The following is a 27,188-nucleotide window of genomic DNA, read 5'->3' as shown; positions in this document are numbered from 1 at the left end:
CCGTGGCCATGCTGACAGGCTTCTAATTACAGATTGCTCAACTTAAGCTTTTTTTTTTTTGGCGAGGTCTTCTGGATCTGTTGGTAACTACTACTGTGTAGGTTGTTCAAGGGAATTGTTTCTGGCCGATCATAATCCGTGGTCTCAGTATCTCGTGCCATGGATAGTATTGCGATTTAAAGAACTGTTGTTATGAATATAAAGTCTTCACTGTTCCTCGTATGGAAAATTATTCCTATGGTTGCTAATCAAAGTTAAAGTTCAAAGAATTTGAAAACATGCTTTTAGTTCAAGGGAGAATTCCCTGATAACTAGCCTTGTTGTTTATTGATGGGAGGAGAAGGACGTGTTTGAATATCCCTTGGTAATTTATATCATCCTTTTTATTTGGACATATATTTGTGGTAATTTATTTTCATTTTCTCTTTTTGTAACTTGTGGCAAATTTCTAAGCAGTCGTCGTCGGCGCCCACTCGTGTCCGAGTATTGGGTTCTGTCGTTAGCCATCAGCCTCCTATCTTTGGGGTGGGTGCTTATGTCTGATGTGACTGTTAAGTCCTAGTCTGTGGTGGAAGAGTCGCGGACAGTGTTCACAAGGGAGGGTAGGTGGTGGGCGGGGCTGTTCTAATCGCTCTCTCCTTCTTCTCCTCCTAGCCTCCTCATTTTGTCTCCTCCTCTCCTCGAAGTCCACGGTGCCATGGTGTACTGTACTCCTCCAGGTTTTCCTGTCCCTGGCTGTTTCTTCCCATGAGGAACGATCGATGTCAGTATTTAAATCAAAGCAGTATTTAAATCAAATTATAGATACAGTAACTGTAAACTTCTTTGTCAATTGGCATTGTTCCTTATGAAAAGGATAAGGTTATTACGTTTTATCCATATGCAATTTAGAGCAATGTGGTTTAATATTAATAATACTGCTGCAGTAGTAATAACAATAATAGTCTTAATGCATTAATTGTTTAGAATAACTTTACATACCCTTTGCATTAACATTTATTCACTTTTATGGATATAATGGGATAAAAAGTCTGATACATTTTTGTTTTACACTTACAGGTCAACAATGGAACTTTGGATATAATGAAAGTTGATGAAGATCAGATTGTCACATCCAGGAAAGCTTTTAAGACAATCCGCTTGTCATCCGAGCATTTGAGTAGAGTAAAGCGGGCAGCCACAGGGTCAGAAAATCATACACGTGACAAAAATTCCGTTTCTTCTGATATTCAGCCCAAAAGCTTTGCTTCAAATGACGTTTTGATTCTTCTCGTAGACGTCATCAGAAGTGAAGCAGAGTTGGATAACTTGATTCAGTTATTGCTCTCAAAATCCAGGGAAAGTATCAAGATTCCATTGTGTTATTTGAATAACTTTAGCCTTTTGAAAAAGTTTTACGCACCTGATTATGTTGACATACACACTGATTCGCTCTTAGATGCAAAGTGCACAATAAAAGATAAAGACAATTGGGAACTAATAAGTATTCCTGTAAGTGATAATGAAGTGGACACAGTTATTGATAATGCTGAACTTTACAGGGTGCTGTTGAAAGATAAGCTTAAAGAAGTTGACTTTAATTGGCTTAATGTTTCTGCTATGTCCAAGATTGCTAAAGTGAACTTGAATTCTGCTTTGAAAGAACATTTACCATTAGTGAAATTACTTATATCTGCATTGCACCAAGTTTTTCATAGTTCCAGGAAACTTGTAAGCCTGGATCATAAAACATCTGGTAATTCTAAAGCCACAAATTTAAAAGAAAGCAACTCTGACATTACGTATGTCGTGTGTGACACTGTACGCCAAATTGGTCAATATCCGTTTTTGATAAGGAAGCTAATTGGCTCATCAAGAGAAGCTACCGTTATTGAAAATGCTCTGACTGATATAATTTTCTCTCGGTTTGTGTCAAGTATATCCGAGTATAGTGATATTTACTACACATTGAGAGAACCATTCAGTTGTTATGAATATGAAGACCAAACTTATTTTTCGGGCATTGGGAAAATTCTACAAAAATTTAAAGATCTCGATGACGATGCCAACTTGAAGGTCTCCAGAAGATACAAGAGGGACTTGCCTGAAGGTAAGAACAAAATTGCTTTTGTATTTCAGAACAGTGCTTGAGAAATTTATTTCTTTAACCCTTTTACCCCCAGGCTGTTTGGAAATTTCCAACCCTTAACCCCCCAGGGTTATTTTTTTTCAAGCACATTTTGCAGTATATATTTTTTTTAAATTGCTCTAACAGCCTTAATTTTCGTCATAGAGAGGTCAGGTTGTTCTCATTCTTTTGGAAAATGCCTGAATTTTCTTTAAAAAATTATCAAAAATATGCAAAAAAAATTTCAATAGCATTTTTTTGCAAGGACGTACCGGTACGTCCATGGGGGTAAAGGGTTGAGTTTTGTGAAACGTACCAGTACGTCCTTTGGGGGTAAAAGGGTTAACATATTTCCTTCCCTATTCTCTAACATACAGCATTTTTATTCATGAACCAATAAGGCCAAGTTACTACTAACAATATTTTGTTTTCTGTATGGATTGATTTTTTTGGCATACGGATGTATGAAGAGGAATATTGCCCATTAAGTTTTCAGTAAAGGATGTTATCTGAAATCTGTGCAACAGTTGCCCCTTAATTAACGATGAAGCCTTAATGCAAATCCTCACGGTATTCTATATACTTTACGCAGAAATCTTAACAGTGGCATGTAGCTCGTTCATATGTAAGACATTTCTCTTTCCATGTTTAAACTATTGTTGAATTTCATTTAATCTTTTCATATTAATATAACTGCATTTTTTTTTCCAACCTAACCCTTTCTACCTCTTCCTTGATTAAAGCTTTGCTTGTGAAATGTCTTAATTTCTCTACATGGGAAAAATCTGGCCTAGGTATCAACTTCTCCCCTTTTTCCACTCGACCTCAATTGTACCTGTTTTTCAACTTTTTAATCTTCTATATTCAATTAAGATTATACTGACATTTTATACCCTATGTTATTAATGTATTCTTGTCCACTATACATACATACATATACCAAGGCACTTCCCTCAATTTTGGGGGGTAGCCGACATCAACAAATGAAACAAAAACAAAAAAGGGGACCTCTACTCTCTACGTTTCTCCCAGCCTCCCAGTTCACTATAGTCTTGGATAATTTTTAATTGGGTTATGCAACATGTGATACAAATATGAAGGTTGTCATGGACAGTAGGAACCACTATACAGTATAATTAAAAGTTAGTTTCTCCGACCCTCTAATTCTGCATTACAAGATGGCTTCTCTTTCCCCTCTAAAGTTTCCGTGTAACACCTGTAAAGGTCACCTTTCCTAACCTTAACTCTCTGGACATCGATAATCGCAAAATACTGGGTTGAATTTATGCTTCCATTTTCTAACTAACAACCTTTGGGGGCAAACGTGGATTCCCATGTAATAAAAACCCTTCTTCTTTTATATCTCTTTCTTGTTTGGGTGCAGACTAAAGAACAGTCTGGGTTAACTGTTCATTAGCTTTTGATTTTAAATGATTTGAGAAATAATACTTGGACGACATTTTTTTCCAAGCTGTTGCTATCATGGTTGTAAAGTTAAGTTTCATTTAATGAAGTTGGGTGTAATATGGTGTAGACCACACTAGAAACATGCGAGCTCGGGAGATATATTTTAATTCCCATTCGGTGAATTTTTCAACATGGCCAATCACATGGTGAATCTCTCTTCATTTTAGATGTCAGACAAAAGGTATACGGGTGACATGGTATATTTTGTATTTAAAAAAAAAAAAATTATAGAAAGAACAGTGGATATTGACAGTAAGTTGTGGCAGCATACCCTTTGAAATAGATTAATAGAGGTTTGTAATCTGTTATATTAATAATAAATAGATTGATAGTTTTATTCACAAAAAAGCAGCAAACAACATAAATGAGAAAAATTTAAAAGTATATGAAATAAGCTATACAAACATAGATATAAACAAGCACAAAAATCAGGAATACATAATACATCTCATTCAGTTTACAAGTGATAGAATGAATATCCCTTTGATCTTTATTCCAAAGGCAGAGTGAATTTAATATTAGAATCAGTTTTGAGCTCCCGAATTGAAAGAAAGTAAGTCCAGTCTTTTAGTTAAAAATCCATACATTGCTTAGTTTCAAATTCTGTACTTGGCACTTATGATGAATATGGGATAATTTCAGTTATCACAAATTTCCAAATTTAACAGGATTTTGGACAGACCTGAATCAACTTTTCTCTCCCATTAACCAAGCAGTTTAATTAATTCTAGTGAAGAGGCATAAGTTTGATAACTGGCCAGGATAAACACTATGTAAATGAATTACAGTATTGCTATGAATTTTATTCACACTGCAGAGCGAATTTGATGATAAAAGTTATTTTTGGCAACTGTGAATTCACTGACATGCGATTGACCAATTGGTACTAATTTAGAAGACTATACTCTGAAATTCTTTTACATGGCCAAAAAAAACTTAAAATATTGGCAAATAAACTAAGACTTCCCAGAGATGGATTATTATCCATTTTCATAGAGCCAAAATTAAGTCCCCTACCCCACTACAAAACTGCTTTTAAAGGGAAGGGAAATTATATTCTAAATTTCATTCTAAAATGTAAGGAATGGTGAGTAGAGTTGGCTGTATCAAATGCTATCCTTTATTATAAATATCGAGAGCTTTCTTCTAAAAAATTGAACAATTTTTCCCTTGTACACTAGAGTTATCAGATAAGATATTTTATGTAGGTTTTAACAATCTTTTAGGGTACAATCACAGTTTTGTTAATTAAGGAAACAAGTAAAACTAGTGATAAGAACAATTATATTCTAAATAACTTTTCTCCTATTTGCATGTTCACTTAAGGGGTTAACTACTGCACTGTAATTGTTCAGCAGTTATTTTCCACTTGGTAAGGGTAGAAGAGTCTTCTTTAGCTATGGTAAGCAGCTCTTCTAGGATGACACTCCAAAGTCAAGCCATTGTTCTTAGGTCTTGGGTAGTGCTATAGCCTCTGTACCAAGGTCTTCCTCTGCCCTGGGTTAGTTTTTTTTAAGGGTGCACTCGGGCTCAGGCAAACTATTCTATTTGTTTCCTTATTGTATTTCCTCACTGGGCTATTTTCCCTGTTGGAGCCCTTAGGCTTTTGAGGCAGCTTGCTTTTCCAACTACGGTTATAGCTTAGCAATTAATAATAATAACCGTTTTTGTATGGTTAGTTGTGGTAAGTGGTTAAGCTCCACAGTGGTAACTTTGGTTTTAAAAACTTGGGTGGTTGTGAAAAAAAGGGATTTTGACGAAGGAAAAATCTATTTCTGGGGAGAGACCTGTGGCGCCCGGTGAAAAAGAGTCCTTCTTATATACCTTTTCTGATAAAACCTTCCAATTATACCAGAGAAAGATAAAAGCATGGAATGCTGAGGTTACAACCCTCGCGCGAGCACCTTTAGGGTGTCGTGTATAAAGCAAAGGCGCGTGAAATCCACTATTCACAGGTTGTCTTCCATTTAGTTAATTCCTTCGTCAAAGGGATGGGCCGATACAAAGGCCCTTGCCAACCACCAGCGCCACACCACCCACGCCACGACGCGAGCGCCATCTGAACAACATCCTTCTGTATTGGCCATGATGGCTTGGAAAGGAAAGGGTGGGATTGTGTAAAATAAAGGGGAAGGGTTTCACCGGGCGCCACAGGTCTCTCCCCAGAAATAGATTTTTCCTTCGTCAAAATCCCTTTTCTGGGTCGATCTGTGGCGCCGGGTGAAAATGTACCAGAGAATGCCTTCCAAGCCCAACAATAACTAATTTAAAGAGGGGAGAGAAACAACACCATGTAAAGAAAATCATAATTATTTAAGGTAAACAAACATGATAACAGGGAAGCCTCCGAGTATCAGAGGAAACATGCTACAAAACTGACATGGCTAAGAATATCCCAACCCTGTAACAACGGTAATCAATAATAGTTACAAACATAACCTAATATGTAATAAACTTAGGGCTAACGAACCACCAAGGAAGCGGCGTCGTGGTGCGAGTGGCGGGTAGGAGGGAGAAGAAAAGAGATGGATGAAAGGAAGAACAAAAGATCACTGGGGAGAGATACGGCTCCCAGCTGCAACTGTTGGGTATTTAAGAGCCTGTAAGTTCATTAGATAGTGGCGTTTGAAGACCATAGGAGATTCCCAACCCGTGAACTTTATAAGGTCATCAAAGTCCATCTTCTGGGGGAAATGATCCCGGATTGGCTTGTCAAACGAAGTATAGGATCTATAGCCTAATACCACGTATGGGAATGGTACCTCCTTGTTCCCTGATAAACAAGGGGCCAGACGATCGGGTAGCAGTCGTGGCTAAAAAGGCCCTGAGAGTGGTGACCGGACATAGAAAAGTATCTTGGAGAAGAGGAATAACTTTCCAAGGGGACCACCTATTTTGGGGGTTAACGGCCGAATCATATTGGCGAATTGTCGAGTCCCTTTTGACTGATTCGAGTAAGAAATCGCTTTCCGGTTCAATGTTCGAGTCTCTACGAGCTGCCAACTTCCTGTAGTCCACAAAGTTAGGGTTTTGGACATCCTTGAGTAATCTGACACAGTGAGTTTGGAATACTCGGGTCAGTTTGAGGAACGGAATCCGGATGGGACGGAGTTTCCACTCGAGGAGGAGAGGAAACCAACTGTTCTTGGGCAGTGAGGTGGTACTAAAACCACTGCGCCCCGGAAGGAGCGCAGTCGGTGTTAAAGTTTTTAGAAGATTCACTGGGAGAGATAGGGAAATCTTCCTCTAATGATTCCAATCCCGGGGTAATGCGTCCATGGCATGAGCCCGAGGGTCCAGGATTGGGGTCACATAACAAGGAAGTTTGTGATTGATCTGAGATGTGAATAGATCTACCTGGATGCCTGGAACGAACCTGAGTATCCACCGGAGTGAAATTCTGACTCCAGGGAACTCGTCCTGGATAGTGAGCCCGTTCTCACATCCTGGCCTCCCGCTAGGTGAGGTGCTGACAGGAACCAGTTCTTTTCTGTTGCCCAGGCGAAGAAAGTGACCAGGATCTGATTCAGGTTGGGTGACTTGGATCCTCCCCTGTTTCCGTAGTGTACCTCGTCTGTGCTGTCTGACACTACTCTGATGTGGGTCGACCTCGGAGGAGAGTCTCTCTTCAGGGTCAAGAACACTGCCATGGCTTCGAGAACATTGATATGGGACTGTTTCATGGCTAGTGACCAAGAACCTGAAACATCTGATGTTCGGAGAAATCCCCCCATCCACTTAGAGACACGGCTGAATGGAATGTCACTTGTGGAGGTGGGAATTGTAGAGGAACCGCTTTGGAGAGGTTCTTCGGTTCGGACCATGGGCGTAGTCTCATTTTCCCGACAGAGGGGATCTTCGAGACCTTGTCTTCTTATAGGTACTGTAGCTCTCTTTCTCCAAAATCGATTGATGTCTTGAGTTTGGCTTTTATTAGGAGATCTGTTACTGAAGTGAATTGGGAAAGGCCGAGGATACTTTCTAGGCTCTTTGGACACCTGTTTGTGCTTGAGAAATTCTTGATCTTGGAACCTATTCCTCTTACTTTTGGAAGGGAGAGACAACGTGTGCTTCGAAAGGTCCCACTGAATGGCTAACCATTCTAAGTGGCCTGATGGTCGCAGGCGAGACTTATGGAGATTGACCCGAAATCACAGGTTGTCGAGCGATCGAAGAAATTCCTTCGTAGCTCTGTTACCTTCTATGGCCGGCCGGGCCCAAATGAGCCAACCGGCCAGATAAGCAATGATCTGTATCTCTTGGTTCCTGAGTTGTTCTAACACTGCCTCTCCCAGTTTCGTGAATATCCTGGGATCAATGTTGAGGCCGAAGGGCATGTCTTGAACACAAAGGCTTTCCTGCTTAGGTGGAAACCCAGATAAGAAGAGAAGTTTCGAGCTATAGGCGCAAGCTAATAGCGGTCGGTAAGATCGACAGAGGTGGTGACGGTCCCACGGGGAAGTAAGGTCCATACCTAAGAGATAGTCGTTTGATTGCTTTTTCTTGAGTAACCCTGTGGTGTACTCTTTCAGGACGGGAGTGTATTTCTGGGAGAAGGTCACTGGCGGAGGAGGAGGACCTTGAGGCCATTTTCATCTCAAACCGTTAGAGACTATGCTATGATCCCACAGACCGAGTCCAATGGTCACGAAAGTGGTAAAGTCTTCCCTCTACCAGGACCACCGCGTTGTGAGGGAGTGAATCTAGGTCCTTCCCTTCTCCGAGCCCCCTTTTTCCTAGGTCCGCCTTGATGTCGGGACTGTCTTCTACTCCTGTAGCTTCCTCTCTGGTGTCCATGAAAGGAGCCTGAGGGTTCGGATCTAGGGCTGCATGCAGGCAAAACATCCCAACGGAGTTGGACTGTGTACCTGGGGAATCAGTGAGGTAGACCACCTGATGATGGGGGGTCAGATACAAAATCGTCGAACCAGAGGAAGGCTGTGATGACGAGTGGGAAACTGACTATCAATTCCTGTCTGATAGAGGTCTCAGACAGAACGTACTTCCCACAACTGACCCGATCAGACCAACAAACGTGTAGGTCGAACTGGAAGGGCAGAGCCTGGAATTATCGTACCCCCCAGGCTGACAACATCCTGGTCCAGACAGATCGGGCCTGCCCTTTAGGAAATAATACCGTTACCTTCGGTACCTTGTCTAAGCTAACCAAGGCAATCTCTTTCAATCGAACGAATCCGTTGAATGGGAATTCTAGTACCTGGGAGTAAAATCTAGGTCCCCCAGAGGGAGGACGTCTATGCCCTCCAGATTTATGGTACCACCTATATCCGAGTTCCTGAACGGCACTGACTCACCACCCTACCTTAGAGCTCGTCATAGCCCCTTGGATTTCCTTAGAATGTGTTGCTTTTAGCCGTCACAGTCTATGCAGGGTAACATGAACATTAGGATCCTTTAATGGTCCTAGGTCGGTGACGTAGGTAATTGCAAAGCTGAAGGCTCAAAACTCATCCCCACATACCTGCCCGTCCATGGGGTCGTTGTCCAACCTTAGAGAGGACACTCCGAGGAGATAGGGACCTCTAGATGGAGCATTCCTTCCCAACTTCGATACCCAAGGGTGGAGAGCCTCTCTTTGCAGGCCAGAGAGAATCATCATCATCCTGATGGGAACCATGCAGGCGAACCTTCTGTAACACAAAGGGGACATAAGTCTGGATGTTCCTTGAACTTTGGTTAGCGATCCTATTCACAGGCTGGGATCAGCTGTATACTCTTAAAAAGCCATTTTAAAGACAAGTTATTTAATGTATTATCTTTTATATGCAGCTGTAAAATTATATCACGTGCTCTTCAATATATTGAAGGTTTCTGTGGTAGATATATATTTGTTCTTTTTAACCTTCCCTGGTGTTCACATTGTTTCTCCAGAAGCTTGGTTTAAGGGGTGAAACTCTGCCCTGTTAAAATAATGTTATTTTGCGGTCATTTCAAACCTAATCTACTTTTTTTTCCCAGGTGATTTACGTAATTTGAATTTTTTTTAAAGAATCTTATTAGCTAAATTATTATAAAACCTATTTTTCTTATCAATCTTCATTTTTAACGGATTCTTTTTCAAACGTTTTAGCAGTAATTGTAAAGATTGTCATTTTTCATATACAAGTTTTCATAATTTCCTAGAATTTCTAAGGATAAGATTTTCTATCTTTTCATATATTAATGGTAAATATTGGTCCTTAATAAAAAAAAAAAGTAGTTTAAATTTTTCTCTGAAAATTTCATGTTTTGAAATATCAGTGGGCAGTTTTTTAGAAATAGTCTGATTTACTTTAGCAGGGGTTAGTTTGGGCTTCTATTGTCAATTCTTTTTAGTGAGGCAGATTTGCACCAACTCGCAGAGATGCCCTTTTAGCTCAGAAAAGTTTCCTGATCGTTGATTGGTTGAACAAGATAATTTTAACCGATCAGATAGCAGGAAACTTTTCCGAGCTAAAAGGGCATCCCTGCGAGTTGGTGCAAATGGCGCCTCATTAAAAAAAGTTGAGTGTAGTATTAATTATATCTTGCCACTAGGGATCATAAGGACATAATCATAATATTTCTGGGCTGTATGTTTATCAGTGGTGAGTCCCTTCCCTGAAATCCAATTACTGTATGTCCCTCCCCACGCTCATATATACGTGTACAAAATCCACAGTCGTACACGCATCACACATACGCAAAGAAGATAATTTGGGGACCTCTTTTGCTATCATTACTCATATATTTCTTGTACTTTCTTTATTTCGTTTTTGCACTGGCTGATTTTCTTATAGGAGCCCTTGGGCTTGTAGCATCCTCCTTTTCTAATGTAGATATTAGCATAGATTGTACTAAAGATGATAATAAAAGCTACATACTGTAATTAAAAGAATAGAGTAGTATAATCTGTAAAATTTATCTCCAAAATAACTTTGTTTGGTACAGAGAGAGAGAGAGAGAGAGAGAGAGAGAGAGAGAGAGAGAGAGAGAGAGAGAGAGAGAGAGAGAGAGAGAGAGAGAGAGAGAGAGAGAGAGAGAGAGAGAGAGAGAGAGAGAGAGAGCGCGAGAGAGAGAGAGAGAGAGAGAGAGAGCGCACTAGCTAGCTAGGCTATATATCTATGTCACACTCCTTTTTCAAGACAAGTGGGATCAGCTTGGAAGGGTTACATTGTCTATGGGGAGGAGATATCAGGTTCCCTATGAACAGTTTTAGACATTCTTCTCACCCTGTTTAGCAAAATACCCTTTATTTTTAAATTGCATCATTCTGGAACAAAAAGATCACATCGAATGAATAAAAATAAATGCAAACTCACGATATATTAACATAGATAACAAACTATGAATAAGAAACAAAATGACTGTTTACGATGGAGGAAATGGCAATATTTCTATCATATATGCAAGTAGTCCTCTCAAGTTATATTCCCCATCTCTTCATCAGGACAAATTTCATGCTTTTGACCTATATAGTTATTGTCTCTAACACTTCATGCATCTTTCAGCATAATCACAACCAACAAACTGTAAATATATAAGTGAAAATATAAAAAATTACAGTGATACCTTTTGATACGAATGTTTCTTTATACAAAATTTCCATGATGCAAAGATTTTTTCACTTCATATCACAAAAAAAAAAAAATCATGATACAAAGAGATTTGCCTGCCAGACAGAGAATAAAAAGTTACCCATTAAATTTATAAGTCATTTGAAGAAAATGGGTTGTTTATAAATAATAGAAAATGTACTTCTCTATAGTAGGGGTAACTGTAATATTAGTACAGTACATATGGTATTGTATATTTCATATACAGTATGTACAGAAATGTACTGTATGTATTGTATGATTTTCCATTTATTATTGCATTGTATTAATAAGTACTTAATTTGCAGGTATTGACAATTAGGTTAGGTATATTGAATTATATGTATTTGACTGTACAGTATTAAATTGTGGTTATAGTTTTAATATTATTACTATTATTACTTGTTAAGCTACAACCCTAGTTGGAAAAGCAGAATGCTATAAGGCCAGGGACTCCAAGAGGGAAAATACCCCATTGAGGAAAGGAAATAGGGAGAAATAGAATATTTTAAAAGTAACAAAATAGATATCTCCTATATAAACAGTAAAGGGATTTTGATGTAGGAAAAATCTATTTTTGGGTGAGATAGCCATGTCGTCCTGATGGAAGTTCCTTCTGGCAACTTCTACAGTATAATATTTCTACGGTTGATATTACACGAGAATTACCGTCTGGTATCACGGGATCCAACCCCCGGAAACGACTATCCAAAGATTTCGTGTATAATCAGGGACGTATCCTAAGATAACCATAGATATCTGCACCCCGAACAGACCTTACCCAGTCTAATCCACTAAGGGGAAGGATAAATAAGGAGCCGTTACACATCCTATCACCTTCGAGTGCCCCTATACGTTACTGCTTCTCATTCCACGTCGCAGGTGAGCTACTGTGAAATAGAAGCCTCCAACGAGCAAAGGGGCAGGGAAAAGTAGGACGTAACGGGTGGGCCATCAGGACTACATGGCTATCTCACTTAAAAATATATTTTCCTACGTCAAAATCGCTTTTTTTGGCTCGAGCCATGTCGTCCTGATGGAAGTGTACCAGAGAATTATTTATACTCGGTGTGAGGCTTCTCCATGGAAAAAAAACTTGTCACAAATGTGGGCTCATCACTTATATGATGAAGTATAACCATAAATTTCTACCTTAAAAAGAATCCAAAATGAACTTGATTTGGTAAATATGGTAGTGTTTTAAGAGGAAGGATCTATGACCCTCTAACCACCATCCCTGTTGTGAAGAAAACACTGTATCAGAGAACACATATTACCAATATCATGAGCGTAGTGAGTAATCATTGAAGAACTAATACTCATCGTTAAATAGATTCTTAATGTGCAGCATTATTATGATAACCCCACTTGTACTTTTATTGTTTATTTCTACATGGAGGCTCCCTAAGTTTGCTAATACACTTGGTGTAAGGATGTCATAAGTTGCCAGTGGCCTCTCATTGTTGCCAGAGTTTTAGTTAGAATGTTCCAGCTTTGTACTCTATTTCATCTTTTCCTCTGTCTTTGGTAATTTTTTGCTGCTGTTTAATTTTTTTTGTTTCTTTGACCTTGGGTAACAGTAGCCTTGCTGTAAAGTTCATGAGGACGTTGTGAAAACACAATGTACATACAAAATGCAAGTAAACAAACACACATGCAACGTAACTTCTATATACCTTTGGAAACTCTGGGTATTATTCTCGTAGTTCGTAGTTTGCGTTCGCCTACCCTCTACCAATTCCTTCCATCTCTGCCAGACATAAGAGATTTCGAAATATAAGTGAAAAAAAATTGCTATACATATGTAAAAATAAACACGTAAAGACGATTCTTTCAAACTTGGTCCTGCAGACGACACAGTAAAGATGACTTTATCATTTAAAGACCGCTTTTTCTTCGTTATTTGTAAATATAATTGGCCTAAACTTCTGGAGCATGTACGATATGTTTCTGCATACATGGAAACAATAATATGATTTTCGATTCCTGAAAGGCATGTCAAAAAACCATAGTGGACGGTCCCTTTAACTGTAAGGAAAATGAAACTTACGAGGAGTGACATAGCTTGCCCAGTTGATTTTGTACGTGACACACTATTGGTCAATGGAGGTGCCACGACCAATCCCAGCATAATATTCGGTATCCTTGACGCTGAGCTGATTGGGTCAGTAACCGTAGGATCCTTCTTTAGCTTACTGCAGCATTCAGTATCCCATGCTGTCCTATTCATGTTTATGCATAGGTACATACCGTTGCTCTATACTTGTGTATTGTGGGATGGTGTTTAGCATTGTGTACCTGGAAGTCTTCCATCTAGAGCTATGCCAAACGGCCACTGTTCCATCCAAACACAGTATTTATCGCCATATCAAGACGAAGGGGCCTCCAGTGTTTGCCAGATTCAGGCATCTGGCCCCGGATTGCTTGGCAACCGCTAAACAAACATTCGCTGAAATGGAAGAATTGGGTCTTTGCCAAAAGGGCTCAAGCCCATGGTCATCACCTTTACAGATCGTCCCAAAGAAAGATGGCTCCCTTCGTCCGTGTGGGGATTACAGGCACCTGAACATGCAAACAGAACCGAATCATTACCCCTTCCCAAACATCGCCAACATGACCTACTTACACAACGTGAAGGTTTTCTCCATGTTCGACCTCCTGAAGGGGGGTTATTATCAGGTGCCCATGAACCCAGAAAACATCCAAGACTGCCATCACCACCCCCGTCGGTACATAGGCCTTCAATTACTCCTGTTTTGGCCTTCGTATGGCCGGGGTCACTTTTTAATGCTTCGTGGATGGCATCTTGGGTGACCTCCCCTTCTGTGTGTTACTTGGACGATATGCTTGTGATCTCTTCCTCCAAAGAGGAACACACCTCCGTCACTTATGCATCATGTTCGACCGCTTGCAACAGAATGGCTTTGTAGACCGTCATGACAAGTGTACCTTTGGCGGCTACGAATTATCGTTCTTAGGGTACTGCATCACTCCTGAAGGAGTCCACCCCCTTCCAGAGAAGGTAGCAGCCGTTCAGAACTTTCCCACGCCCTCGACTGTCAAAGCACTGTAAGAATTCTTGAACATGATCATCTATTATCACCGTTTCTTGCCAGCCATTGCTGCCACTATTGCCCCCCTCTATGCCTCCCTCTATGCCTCCCTCAAGGGCAAGCCAAAAGACCTAAAGTGGGGTCCCCTTCAAGAAGTGGCCTTCTGTAATGCAAAGAATGCCCCCTCAACTGCTGCTTCTCATTTTTCCTGCCACATGCCCCTCTCCTCTCCACTGATGCCACCGACGTTGCCATTGCTGCAGTACTGGAGTAGGTCAACGGCTCACCCCGCCTACTGGCCATCTTCAATAGATAACTGTCCAGAGTGGAGTCCGGCTACTCTATCTTCGACTGCTCGTTGCTGGCGGAGCATTTGGCTGTCATTCACTTTCGCCACTTCTTAGAAGGTACACACTTTGTCATTTGCACAGACTACATGCCTCTGGTGCACGCCTTCACTCGACAGTCCAACGCCTGGTCTGCCCTTCAACATCTCTCTGCCCTGGCTTACTACAATTGCACCCTTCAACTTATCCTTGGAAAAATGAGTCCTGTTGCCGACTCCCTATCAAGAAACACATTGGCCGCCATTCACCTGGGATTGGATTACAACACCTTGGCAGAAGCCCAACAAAAAGATCCAGAGTACCAAACATGTAGGACATCCTGCTCATCCTTCCGTTGGGAAGACGCTACCTTTGACGACTCCAATGCTAGCCTCCTTTGTGATGTCAATGCTGGTGGACCACAACCATGGATACCTGCTCCCATGCACTGAGAGGCGTTTGATTTTATTCATGGCCTTTCACATTATCCGCGCCGATCTACTGCACAGCTTCTGAAGACGAAGTTTATTTGGGACGACATTACCAAAGATGCTAGAGATTGGGTCGGCACCTGTACTTCATGCTAAAGTACATAGATTCAGGAGTGGGTACCTTTCTTCAACCTTGGCATTGTTCTGCCCACATTCACGTTAACATAGTAGGTCCCCTATAACATCACAAGCACATCGTTACCTGTTTACCCTCATTGACTGGCAGTCAGTGACAGTCAATGGAGCAGTCAATGACTGCTCCATTCGTTGGCCTGAAGCCATTCCCATGGTAACAGCAACATCTGCCTCATGTACATCTGCCTTACTCTCAGGGTGGATAGAGAGATTTGATATCCCTGGGGATGTTACTTCTGACAGGGGTACCACTTAGTGAATCTGCTGGACATCAGACAACCACTTACAACCCGGCTGCCAACGGAATGGTTGAACATTTCTTATTGCACCCTCAAAGCAGGTTTGATGTCCTGCTGCAATGACTCCAAATGGTTTATTCGGCTTCCGTGGGTCCTTCTGGGAATAAGAACCCCTCCTAAAGATGCCTTGGATGTCTCTGCAGCTTAAATGGTGTATGGCAACCCATGGGTTGTCCCTGCCCAATTTTTTCCACCTGCAACCTCCTCCAGTAATCTCCTGTGTGTCTGTCACGTTGTGGGGAAATTTACTCTATGCCGCCAGACTTACAAGCTCCCCAGCAAAGTAACACATACCGACAGATCTGCAGTCAGCAGCGCATGTTTTCCTGTGCAGCAACAGTAGCCTCATCTGCCAGAAAGCAACTTCCTTTCTCCTCCTGGCAATTGGGAGGATGGAAAAATTTCTTTGAGCCTGGTTTGACATGACTATGTCAACTCCCTGTTAGAGAGATTCCCAGTGTCCAAATACTAGCTTCCTTTTAATCCAGTACAGTATTGACCGTGGCTCTAACAGCTTTTAAGGCCTTATGATTAGCTGTTAGGGAGTTGTTGGCATCATCTTCCCTGTTCCTGTATGTGACCAGGAAGGATGACGTGTAATAGAGAAGAGAACCTTCCAGTTTGGCTCGAGGAGACTTTCTCCCATTAATGAGCGACTTTTATTTGAAAGGTCGAAAGGTTTGTACTGTATGCACACAGGAACAAATAGCAAATTTTTAAAAGAAACTTCATTTTCCTAGCTACTATATACAAACTAGTGTCATCTAAATCAAGTTTCCTGCCTCTACTATCCCATAAAGGCAAGTACAAAAGTGGCTATTCTGTAACAGATAGATGTGGGAGGGAGGTGTTCTCCTCACCCCACTTGTTAAAATATTCAATGACTGTTCCAGCACCACTTGAAACATCCTTTGTCTTGTTTAACTAGGAAAAATACAAATCTAGTATTAAAATCTCTTACATTGTACATGATGTGGTGCTGTACTTGAAATATGCTTGGAATCATTTAAAGCAATCGCTGTTGAGAGCATTTCCATGTATACTAATAAACTGATTTGCTAAGGGGAGTGTCAAGTCTGGTATGTATGTGCAGAATTAAGTCTGTCCTTAGTACCCGATCTTTCAGCTTCTTGATAGGAACTGAAAATTCTCGGGATTTATTGGTCTTGGGTTGAGAAAGTTATTTCAGATTATATTTAGTTACGGTAGTTTGTTTCTCTTAGAAAGTTATAGAAATTATCCATACTCATACTCCATCCAAGATCATATAGACTGACCCTCATAGCAGGGTTCAATGAAAAACCTTAAATGACTTCTGCTTGTTAGTAAACCTCGCCCCGTTCAATTTCTGTATACAGGAGAATAGTCAAAAGTAATACTTAAATACTCACAATTATATAACACCAAATAAAGGAAGACATTTGCAGTTATGTAGCTAATATAAAAAATAAAATGTAATGAGACAATGGCTTAAAAATCTCTTATGATATATAACTAAATATGAAAAATAAGAAGCTATGACACAATCGCTTGAGAAAATCACTTAAATCGTTGAACTCGCTTGCTCCACTTGTGTACCTTTGGGCAATAAGTATTTTTAATCAAATTTATATTTATCTTTTAATCCTGTTTATTTGTGTGAATCGTACTTTTGAATTGGAGATTTACTTCTTTTCAACTATTGCTTTTAATTAGATTTCATGCTTATTGTATGTATAGTATTAACTAAGACATTGCTGAATAATCTCACTGATCCCATTGCTCGGACTTTAGCCTAAAATTTATATTTCAATATAAACCAATGGTTAGTAGTTATGAAATAGGTTGTTAATGATTTTACTCGCTTTTTTCCATATAATGCAAAAGTGTAGATGTTTTTAATGTACAGTAGCAACTTTTATCCTTTATGAATATTCTACCCAAATTATTTTTTTTTATTTTCACATTCTTTTGCAGAATTTTACCTTCAACAAAATCGGTCTGTTACAACCGCCAAGCATACCGAAGGAAGTGACTTGGCAACCACAAATAATGTCAGAATTACTGAACAGCTATCTGTTACTCAAGATGTATTAAGTGATTCTGATTATATATCTGTAGGGTCCACTGTAGCGTCTTTAATGGATGGAACACACGAATATTCTCCCTCCCTCTTTCTCAGTACTTATGGACCTTCACCTTCACACACATCTCAACAATCTTATTTTGAAGGATTTTCCTCGCCTTTGCCAAATTTGGTGAGTTCTTGTCACTCGTGTTATGTTAGCGACCTAATTACTCCACTCGAGACAAATACCGGCCTTGTTGATGATATCAATAACCACATTGTTAGTACAGATACAGTGGATATAATGTCTCAGTCATATTTGTCAGAATATAGAATGAGCATGACCAATGTTCTTGATACTATTACTCCTAGCGTTACTATCGACAGTGCGCCGTCGTCATATTTATCAGATTATAGTGGGGACATGTTCAGTGTTCCTGATACTATTACTCCTAGTTATAGTATTGACAGTGTATGGTCATCATATTTATCAGATTATAGAGTGGACACGTCGAGTGTTCTTGATACTATTACTCCTAGCTATAGTATCGATAGTATATGGTCATCATACTTATCAGATTATGGAGTGGACATGTCTAGTGTTTCGAACTCTTTTACCCCTAGCTATAGTATCAACAGTGTATGGTCATCACACGTATCAGATTATGGAGTGGAGATGTCCAGTGTTTCTGATTCTATTACTCCTAGCTATAGTATCAACAGTGTATGGTCATCACACGTATCAGATTATGGAGTGGAGATGTCCAGTGTTTCTGATTCTATTACTCCTAGCTATAGTATCAACAGTGTATGGTCATCATACGTATCAGATTATGGAGTGGAGATGTCCAGTGTTCTTGATACTATTACTCCTAGATATAGTATCGATAGTGTGTGGTCATCATACTTATCAGATTATGGAGTGGACATGTCTAGTGTTTCTGATTCTTTTACCCCTAGCTATAGTATCAAGAGTGTATGGTCATCACACGTATCAGATTATGGAGTGGAGATGTCTAGTGTTCTTGATACTATTACTCCTAGATATAGTATCGATAGTGTGTGGTCATCATACTTATCAGATTATGGAGTGGACATGTCTAGTGTTTCTGATTCTTTTACCCCTAGCTATAGTATCAAGAGTGTATGGTCATCACACGTATCAGATTATGGAGTGGAGATGTCTAGTGTTCTTGATACTATTACTCCTAGATATAGTATCGATAGTGTGTGGTCATCATACTTATCAGATTATGGAGTGGACATGTCTAGTGTTTCTGATTCTTTTACCCCTAGCTATAGTATGAACAGTGTGTTGTCATCATATTTGTCAGAATATGGAGTGATGTCCAGTGTTTCTGATTCTATTACTCCTAGCTATAGTATTGACAGTGTATGGTCATCATATTTATCGGATTATAGAGTGGACACCTCCAGTGTTCTTGATACTATTACTCCTAGATATAGTATCGATAGTGTGTGGTCATCATACTTATCAGATTATGGAGTGGACATGTCTAGTGTTTCTGATTCTTTTACCCCTAGCTATAGTATGAACAGTGCATTGTCATCATATTTGTCAGAATATGGAGTGGAGATGTCCAGTGTTTCTGATTTTATTACTCCTAGTTATAGTATCGACAGTGTATGGTCATCATATTTGTCAGATTATAGAGTGGCCATGTCCAATATTCTTGATGCTATTACTCCTAGCAATAGTATCGACAGTGGACTGGCATCGCAATTATATTTTCCAGATTCAACCACTCCTGCTCATGAACAAAGCAGGCCTCTGCATAGCGTTGCTAGTACTGTAACCCAGGATAATGTTGTATCAACGAGCTTGTACCCATCATATTCTAGAATGGTCTTCCCATTGGAACAACCTTTGAGATCTAGCTTAACTTCTTTTGTAGATGATGAATTCACTGTTAAATCTCCTCTTAATCGCCAGAATTACGAGACTGATGTTGATTTATTAGTAAATAGATTAGGTTCAATGTCTGTCTTTGTAGATCCTGTCGCTAGTTCCGTAAGGGGAGCATCTTTTGCCACAGCTAGAGGTAATGTTGTTAGTTTTTCTGATATTTATTCCACATCTGTATTAGATGTAGAAATCTGGGAAACTTCTGTAATGCTATCGCAGAATGAGGTGGAAATGGATTATGATGATGAAATGCCCTTGTATGGTAACCTAGATTTGTTACCTTTCACATCACCTGCTATAAGTATGTTTGGGGACGTTTTACCTCGCGCTGATATAGAGCCATCATCACCTTTCATGAAAGGGGGACTAGAGTCATCATTTGAAGCAAGTGGATACAAGTCGCATACAGATGCTTGGCTTGAAAATGAAGACGAGGAAGATTTCTCACCCACTAATGGTGATGGATCAGAGAGTGTTTACTCGGATACTACACCAATTTTAGGTGTTTTGAAGCATTCTTTCATTGATTCAATATTTTCCAGAGAGTACTCTACAAATACTATGACACTCGTTCATGGTGAGATACAAATGCTGTCTACTTCTGCACTATTATCAGAAGAAATTAGTTATTTTTCACCTATAAAATCACAAAGTTTTGACGAGCAAAACTCTGTCTTCTCATCCGAGAAAAAAACTAACCTTTTAAACACTTTAGATAACATTGATAGTGTTCCATCATCTGTGTCTGATGTAGATTTGTCACTGAGTAATGGAATCCCATTTGATTTCCAGACACCGACTACTCTAGTTACAGATATTTATCCTGTTGAAATCTTGCTCAGCTCTCGACAGCAGTTTTCTTCAGCAGTGTCCAGGTTACCCATGGTACATGAACCCAAGGTTTTGGTTACAGGAATGGACTTGAATGTATACGAGACGTCAGTTAACTCCTTTTCTTCTGAATGCTCGATGTTGCATTCTGATGAAACCTGTTTTACAGTCACTACTTCAACAGCAGAAGTTATCAGTTCACTGTCTGTTTCACAAAGAATACTTGACTACTATTCTAACAGTCGCCAGCATGTTTCTCGATCATCTGCAGCCAACTATTTGGAGGAGGATTTGGAAGCAAGTGCTGTGCTGATAAAGATGGGGACCAGAGAGGAGGGAAACATGAGATATGGTCCATATGGTTCTTCAGTGTTGACAGTATCATTACCTATTTTATATCCAAGCTTACCTAACAAGTATGGTTCTGATGAAGTTTCTGGTCCTACATGTATATGGTGTAGTTCTGCAATGATTATAGGTAAAGATTCTCAACTTAGTTATAGTACAATGACAAAATACATCAAAGTTGAAACACAATCTCTGGAAAGTAGTGAAAATTATTTATATCTGGGGGAACATTTTGGTTTGTCCCAGAGTGAGACAAAAGGTGGCATTACAGCAGGAAATATTCCACATAACAATAGGGGAACGAAGAAGGAAAAAGGTTCAGAGACTCCTTTAAACATGGTATTGAACAATGTTATTATTAAAGGTACTCTATCTCAGACATTTGACAGCACTTTGAGACAAGATGAAGCAGTTGGTATTTCTGCCGATTTAGCTCGCAGCATGATGTCCCTTCCAAATTCTCACTCTGATATGAGGGGTCATTCAGAAGTTACCAATAAATGTCACTCTACAGTGAACACATTCATTACTCAGTATTGGACATACATTAAATGTATAAGTTGTACATTTATCTTAGATTCTTTTACGAGCATTATTTCTAGTACCTTTTTAGTGCAAAAGTCTCCGGCCACAATAACTTCACAGCATCATGTTGACTCTTTTAACTTGCCTCCGGCCACAATAACTCCACAGCATTATGTTGACTCTTTTTACTTGCCATTTCAATTTGATGATGAGTTGGAATATGAAGGGATGGACGAGATAGACTTGAACCAATTTGAAATATTGGCTCTTGACAATGAGAGAAGCTTCAATAATGTTTATCCAGATTTATTCCCATCTATGGCAACCATCACAAGTGAAGACATGAGTTCTGATCCAGATTTATTCCCATCTTTGGCAACCATTACAAGTGAAGACATGAGTCATGTCACTGACATTAATAGAGTTGAAGTAACCACAGCTTATGATATAGATGACTCCCCGGATGTTAGCGTACATGGTAGTGATTATTACCCAGTCTTTAGTGTAGATTTGAGTACACAAATTGTTGTATATAACACTGCTCTTTCATCTAAAGTAAATGTCAAAAGTGAAATTGTTGGTGAAGGGAATAACTTTAATTATCAATTTGGAAGGTCATATCAGGGTGAAGACTACAGTGAAATTGACGTTGATGTGACTACCACTGTTGCTAGCACAGAGGGGAAAATTCAGCAACCTGTGACAAAATCCGTTTATTTTGTTAGTGATGAACATCTAGAAAACATTATTAGCTATATATACGAATTCAAAAGGTTTGCATCAAGTAATTCAGTTCAAAGGGGTCAGTACGTTGGTTCGGTTGATAAAAATTTTAAAAAGATCATTAACTGTAGTTACAAGTATTTATGGTCCCTCAGATATAACTATGACTTTGCGATACAAAATCACACTAATTTGGACGATTGTAGGAAAGGTTTAGAATTTGGGCGAAAGCTTTCTGAACATTATGATATTTCATCCAATGACATAGTTGCGCTGACCTCATTAAGAGATGCCCCCTGGTTAAATGAACTGAATAAGTTTTTGAAGACGCAACTTAAGAAATCTCAGAATCAGCCCATCACTGTTGAGGAAGATGAGATGTACAAGAATGTAGACGCCACTAATGATGATGCCCTTTCGTCGCCTCCGTTACTGGAAACTATTTCAAAGGAAGAAATCAAAGTCACTATTAAAAAATTATCAAATTTAAGAGAAGCATTAACCATGTGGATGGGGAAGTCAAATAAACCTCGCATTTTACGCCAAACTAGAGAAGCTGAATCGTCCCATAGTAACATACTTCATCTTGGTAATGAATTGGAGAAGTACCTCAAGCAAGACCTTTTGTTCTTAGTAGCTAACTGGGAAACTGTTGTTAAACTTTTAGAAGATTATCATAGATCTAAAACTTACTACTTAAACCAGCCTGAGATACAGACCGAAGAAATCGATACTGTATTGAGAAAAACTGATGCGTTAATAGCAGATTTATATGATTATACGGGACAACTTGAAAGTAGTGATGAATTTAAGCTTAGTAGCACCAATTCAGATGCACTGAATAAAAGTACATCTCGTTCCCCCTCGTCAAAGCATAAATATTTCAACCTAGTCCTCACGGAAGAGACTTCTGTCGAAAAAATGTTGGTGCAGTATTATTGTAATTTAGATGGAATTTTATATAAATTGAATTCTGAAGCAGTTATTGGAAGAAACCTTCCAGATGATGTGGATACAGTGATTAGTCAAATGCAGGAGAATTTAGATTTATTAGCCGAGTATGTTCAGAGTTTTTATGAACATCAAGGTAGTTTGCCTTGGGGAAACGTAGAAGAATTTGCTTTAAGGTTAAATTGGAAGAATCATAGTATTGATGAAAAAATATTAAATCATTGGCTGAGCTTATCTAGCAATATAGCTTCAGTATGCGAGAGTATTATGATAACAAATAAAGTTTCAAGAGTCGAATGTGATAGTTTTTCAGAGCAGGTATTTGAGAGTTCTTCCAGACTCGGTGAGGTTTCAACCATTTCTAAAACTTTACTAAAGTATCTGAAAAGTATCAACCTCTTATTGCTAGATATTAACAAAATTGAGAAGTTAAATGAAGATACAGTGGTACAGTTGAATTTAACCAATTGCGTTTTAAGTTTACTAACAACAGTAAAAAGTATTAATAGTGATTTTCAGCCATCTCTTGAACATGAATATATAGATGCATTATCAAGCCAGGAGAGTTGCTTGAATGCCACTGTAGGTTTTGCTGAGAGTCCTGTTGCTCTATTTGATGGCCAATTGTTCCAGAACCTTAATTATTTGAAACCTTTGATTTTATATGCAGCAGTAGAAACTAAGCGTACATTAGACTGCCTTCAAGAATTGGTGGTTGCACTTGCAGGTCTGCCTGATGAATCACCGTCAACTGGAGATCCTAGCATTCTTGATAACACAACAAATTCTCCTGCAAATGTTTCAAACAATTCTAGCTTATTGTGTGATAGAGATCCTGATTATCTAGAAGGATTACTTCATCTAATTAGAAAAATCATTCTCATGAATCCGATGGAGAAGTCCAAAGTGTTCACTAGTAGAACATTTCCAGATTCCTATGAAGTCAGCAGTACTGCAAGTGATGTTCTTATTGTCTTAACAACTATTATTAAAAGTTTACAACAATGCACGTCTACAGTGAGCTTAGAGAACCTCGATAAACTCCTCCAGCATCATCAGCTTTTGATGAAAACTACTGAAGGGCATCTAAATAATTTATCAGGCGAGGCCAAACTCAAAGTTTTAATGATTTACGGAGAATTGTTAGGTGGTCGAGCAACGGTAGCCAAGAATTTAATACTTCGGGAGTTAGAGAAAGATAACCTACCAACTGGAAGTGGAGATGAATTTGAGGTGTTTGGGTTTTTTGTTAATGGCCAAGTTGCTAAATATGATCTGAAAGAACTATCAAAGCCACCTTTGCCCCTGTCACCCAAATCCTCTGTCTCTTTAGAATATATAAATGAAAATATGAACAAATTGAGCCACATAGTTATTCAAGGAGATTTATTTGTATCAACCCTAAATGATATTAATACAAAGCATCTTCTGGAACATGTTGTTCCTTTAAGTAGGACTAGAGTGTATAGTAATTTCCATTTCAAACAAAAAGTTTCTATTGCTGGAGATATTAAAGTTGAAAGAATAAATGGCATATCGGCAGAGAAGTTTGTGCTGTGCAAAGGTGATCCTAAATTTAGTCTGCCAGTAACTTTTATGAAGGATATTCAGATTGATGGTAATGTTGCCCTGTTTGACTCTATGAATGGTATGGACATCAGTTCATTCAGTAAAAGGATTGTACTAATCAATTCCGGGCACATGGTAATTAATGAGGATATAGTTTTTACGAGGTTAAAAGCGGAGAGATTAGATAGCGAGAATATTACAGTTTCAGGGGTACCTTTAAAGAAATTTGTGAAGAGAGGAGAGCCTGCTGTAATAACAGGAAACAAGACATTCCAGGCATTGCATGTAGCAGATTCTACAAAGTTCAATACTTTTGATGTGCAATATATCAATAATCTGGACATAACAAAAATGTTCAGAGATTCCTTGTGGAAAAATTCAGATGACCTACAAATAATTTCCTATGTTGGACATCTGAAAACACTTTACATTAATAGTGATTTAACAACGGGAGGAATCTCATATCTGAATGCCCAAAGGGATTATACAACTATGTATTTACCAAGACTTTCTAAGAATGTCATTTACTGTGATAAAGGTGCCTTTGTCTCAAGAGTTGTCTTGTATGGGAATGCAAAAGTTCTTTCATTGAGCTATCATAACACCTTCGATGGTGTAGCATCTGATACTTTCAATGAAAGATGGCTTTTGAAAACTACCAATCAAACCATATCTGGCAAATTGTATGCAGCCGATGTAAGTTCTCCCTCTGTTACAGTGAGAGACAAAGGTACAATTTTTGATGTTGACATGGAACATTTAAGTCGCGCTGTTCGACTAGACAATTCGTTTGTGTTCACAAGGGACATTGCTTTAACTAATGTTATATCGAGCAAGTCTATTTCAGTTGAAGGTTTAGTGCAAGGCATGGACATATCTCGGGAAAGTATTTCCAAGTTGGACGAAACCGTTATCATCACTGCGCCAAAAATCTTTTTAGGTTCTACTTTTGTTAAAACTTTAAACCTGTCTGGGTTTGTCAATTCCATGCACATGGGGAAACACTGTCATACATCATCTAATCGCAATATATCTTTGATAGGTAATGTGCATTTCTTTCAGAATACTTATATTCAGTTATTACAAGTAGAAAGTAATTTCATTAATGAGAATTTCTTAGAACTATATTGGCTGAAGGACAAAAATATCGAGTTTGAAAACGGAATTTATTTTAAATATTTATCATTATTAGATATTAATGCTACAATAAATAGCATAAACTTGAGAGATTTAGAAACTCAGACCTTACGTAGATCTTGTGGTGACTGGAACCGTTTACCTGGACCGTTTTACTTTAAGAATCTTGTCACAAAGATATTATATACCAAATCAGGTCTTGTTTCAACTTTAAATGGAATACCCTTTGAGTTCTTCAGAGATCTTTTGCAGAAGTCAGGAAACCAAGTCTTCACTGGAAATGTAGCCTTTGGTAGGATTTCAGTCGAGGGCAATGTTTCCTCAGGACCCCAGATCATATCTGACATAAGCAAACTTTGCCGATATCAAGAAATCTGTTTTGTGAACTCTGTCAAATCTTTTGACAATCATGTTACTGTTAATGGGAATGTTGCTGTTGATGATGATAGAACCCTTCAGGGAGTAGATATATCTGATATATTCATAAACATTTTACCGTATTTTGGTCATGTGTTTGGTACAACGGCATTTAAAGGTAATCTAAGGTTATCTGAACTTAGTGTTAATGGTCACGTAGATAGTATTACAGTCACCAGAGAAACTCTTCTCCTTCGTGTCGACAGTCAGGTTATGTCAGGTGTCGTTACAGTAGATAGCAACCTAGGGAGAGCTGTTAGCACTCCTGAGATCAAGACTGACGAATGGGCAATGGGGCTCATGAATGTTCGTGAACTGCATGAAAAAGCAGTTCGTCAGGAATTGCATAATATCCTGTATTCACCAGTCTCTTTTGAAAGTGAAGTTGAATTCAATTTTGGGAACTTGGACTTGCATCACATGGCATCTAGTCAAATGTCAGTTGATCCAGATGTTGTTTATAGCACATTGCAAAACCTTAGTTTTATTAACCAAAATACGCTAAAAGGTCAAGTTCTTGAAGTGAAGGGCTGGCAACAGATTCAGGTATTTGAAGAGCCCATTGAAAGGATAATACCAATTGACTTTCGATCGCAAATTTTCTTTGACGATTTCACACCTAGGAAAGAGTATTTGGCATTAGTTCCAGCTGTCGGAAATGCGAGAGTCCTTGTAAGAAATTTCACACATTATAGCGATACTGGTATTATCCTGGATGGCAGCTGTCCACAAAAGGTGGCAGGGTTCTTCACCAAACATGATTATACTCTAATGACTAGTCATTCCTGCCCAGCAGAATACCGTCCAAGTAATGATGAAATTAAAGTGTGGAAATTTAGCCTGCAAGAAGCTCCAAATGTGAAATTGACACAGTCCATTGGGTTTGAAGGTATAAATGATTTTCAGGTAGTAGATATAGGTGACAAACAGTGTGTGCTGATTGTAAGTAGTGATGAAGATCGTATATCACTATATTGCTTGGAGTCAAATTCGTTTGTGTCTGTACGCAGTATTGAAGAAAGTGCACAGAAGGTGTCTGTCCTTCCCCTTACAAGTGAAGATGGAAGTAATATAGCTCTCTTTGCTGTGGCTAGCCAAGGAAAATATCCTCAAGAGAGAGGATACTTTGCCTTGTGGTCTTATGATGTCAGTAGTAGAAAATTTTCAAAAATACAGAAGATAGAGTTAGAAATTGTTGTTTGGGTTGAAATAATATATCACGAAGATAATGTTTATATCGTGGTGGTGTCGCAGTCCCGAA

The 27,188-nt window shown here is 39.0% G+C and overlaps 1 protein-coding gene across 1 annotated transcript in view; it reads left to right on the top strand.

Annotated features, from left to right (window-relative positions):
• LOC137635893 (uncharacterized) overlaps positions 1 to 27,188 on the top strand; it is a 62,363-nt gene that overhangs the window by 34,156 nt on the left and 1,019 nt on the right. The window contains exons 17-18 of the mRNA XM_068368328.1: positions 1,060 to 2,089; positions 17,409 to 27,188. The exon at positions 17,409 to 27,188 is cut by the window's right edge and continues 1,019 nt beyond it. Coding sequence (XP_068224429.1) covers positions 1,060 to 2,089; positions 17,409 to 27,188 — 10,810 coding nt within the window. The remainder of the gene's footprint in view (positions 1 to 1,059; positions 2,090 to 17,408) is intronic.

This window comes from Palaemon carinicauda, unplaced genomic scaffold, assembly GCF_036898095.1.
Source record: "Palaemon carinicauda isolate YSFRI2023 unplaced genomic scaffold, ASM3689809v2 scaffold193, whole genome shotgun sequence".
Lineage (NCBI taxonomy): Eukaryota > Metazoa > Arthropoda > Malacostraca > Decapoda > Palaemonidae > Palaemon > Palaemon carinicauda.
The sequence above is the reverse complement of the archived record's forward strand: the minus strand, read 5'-3'. Positions and strand labels throughout refer to the sequence as shown.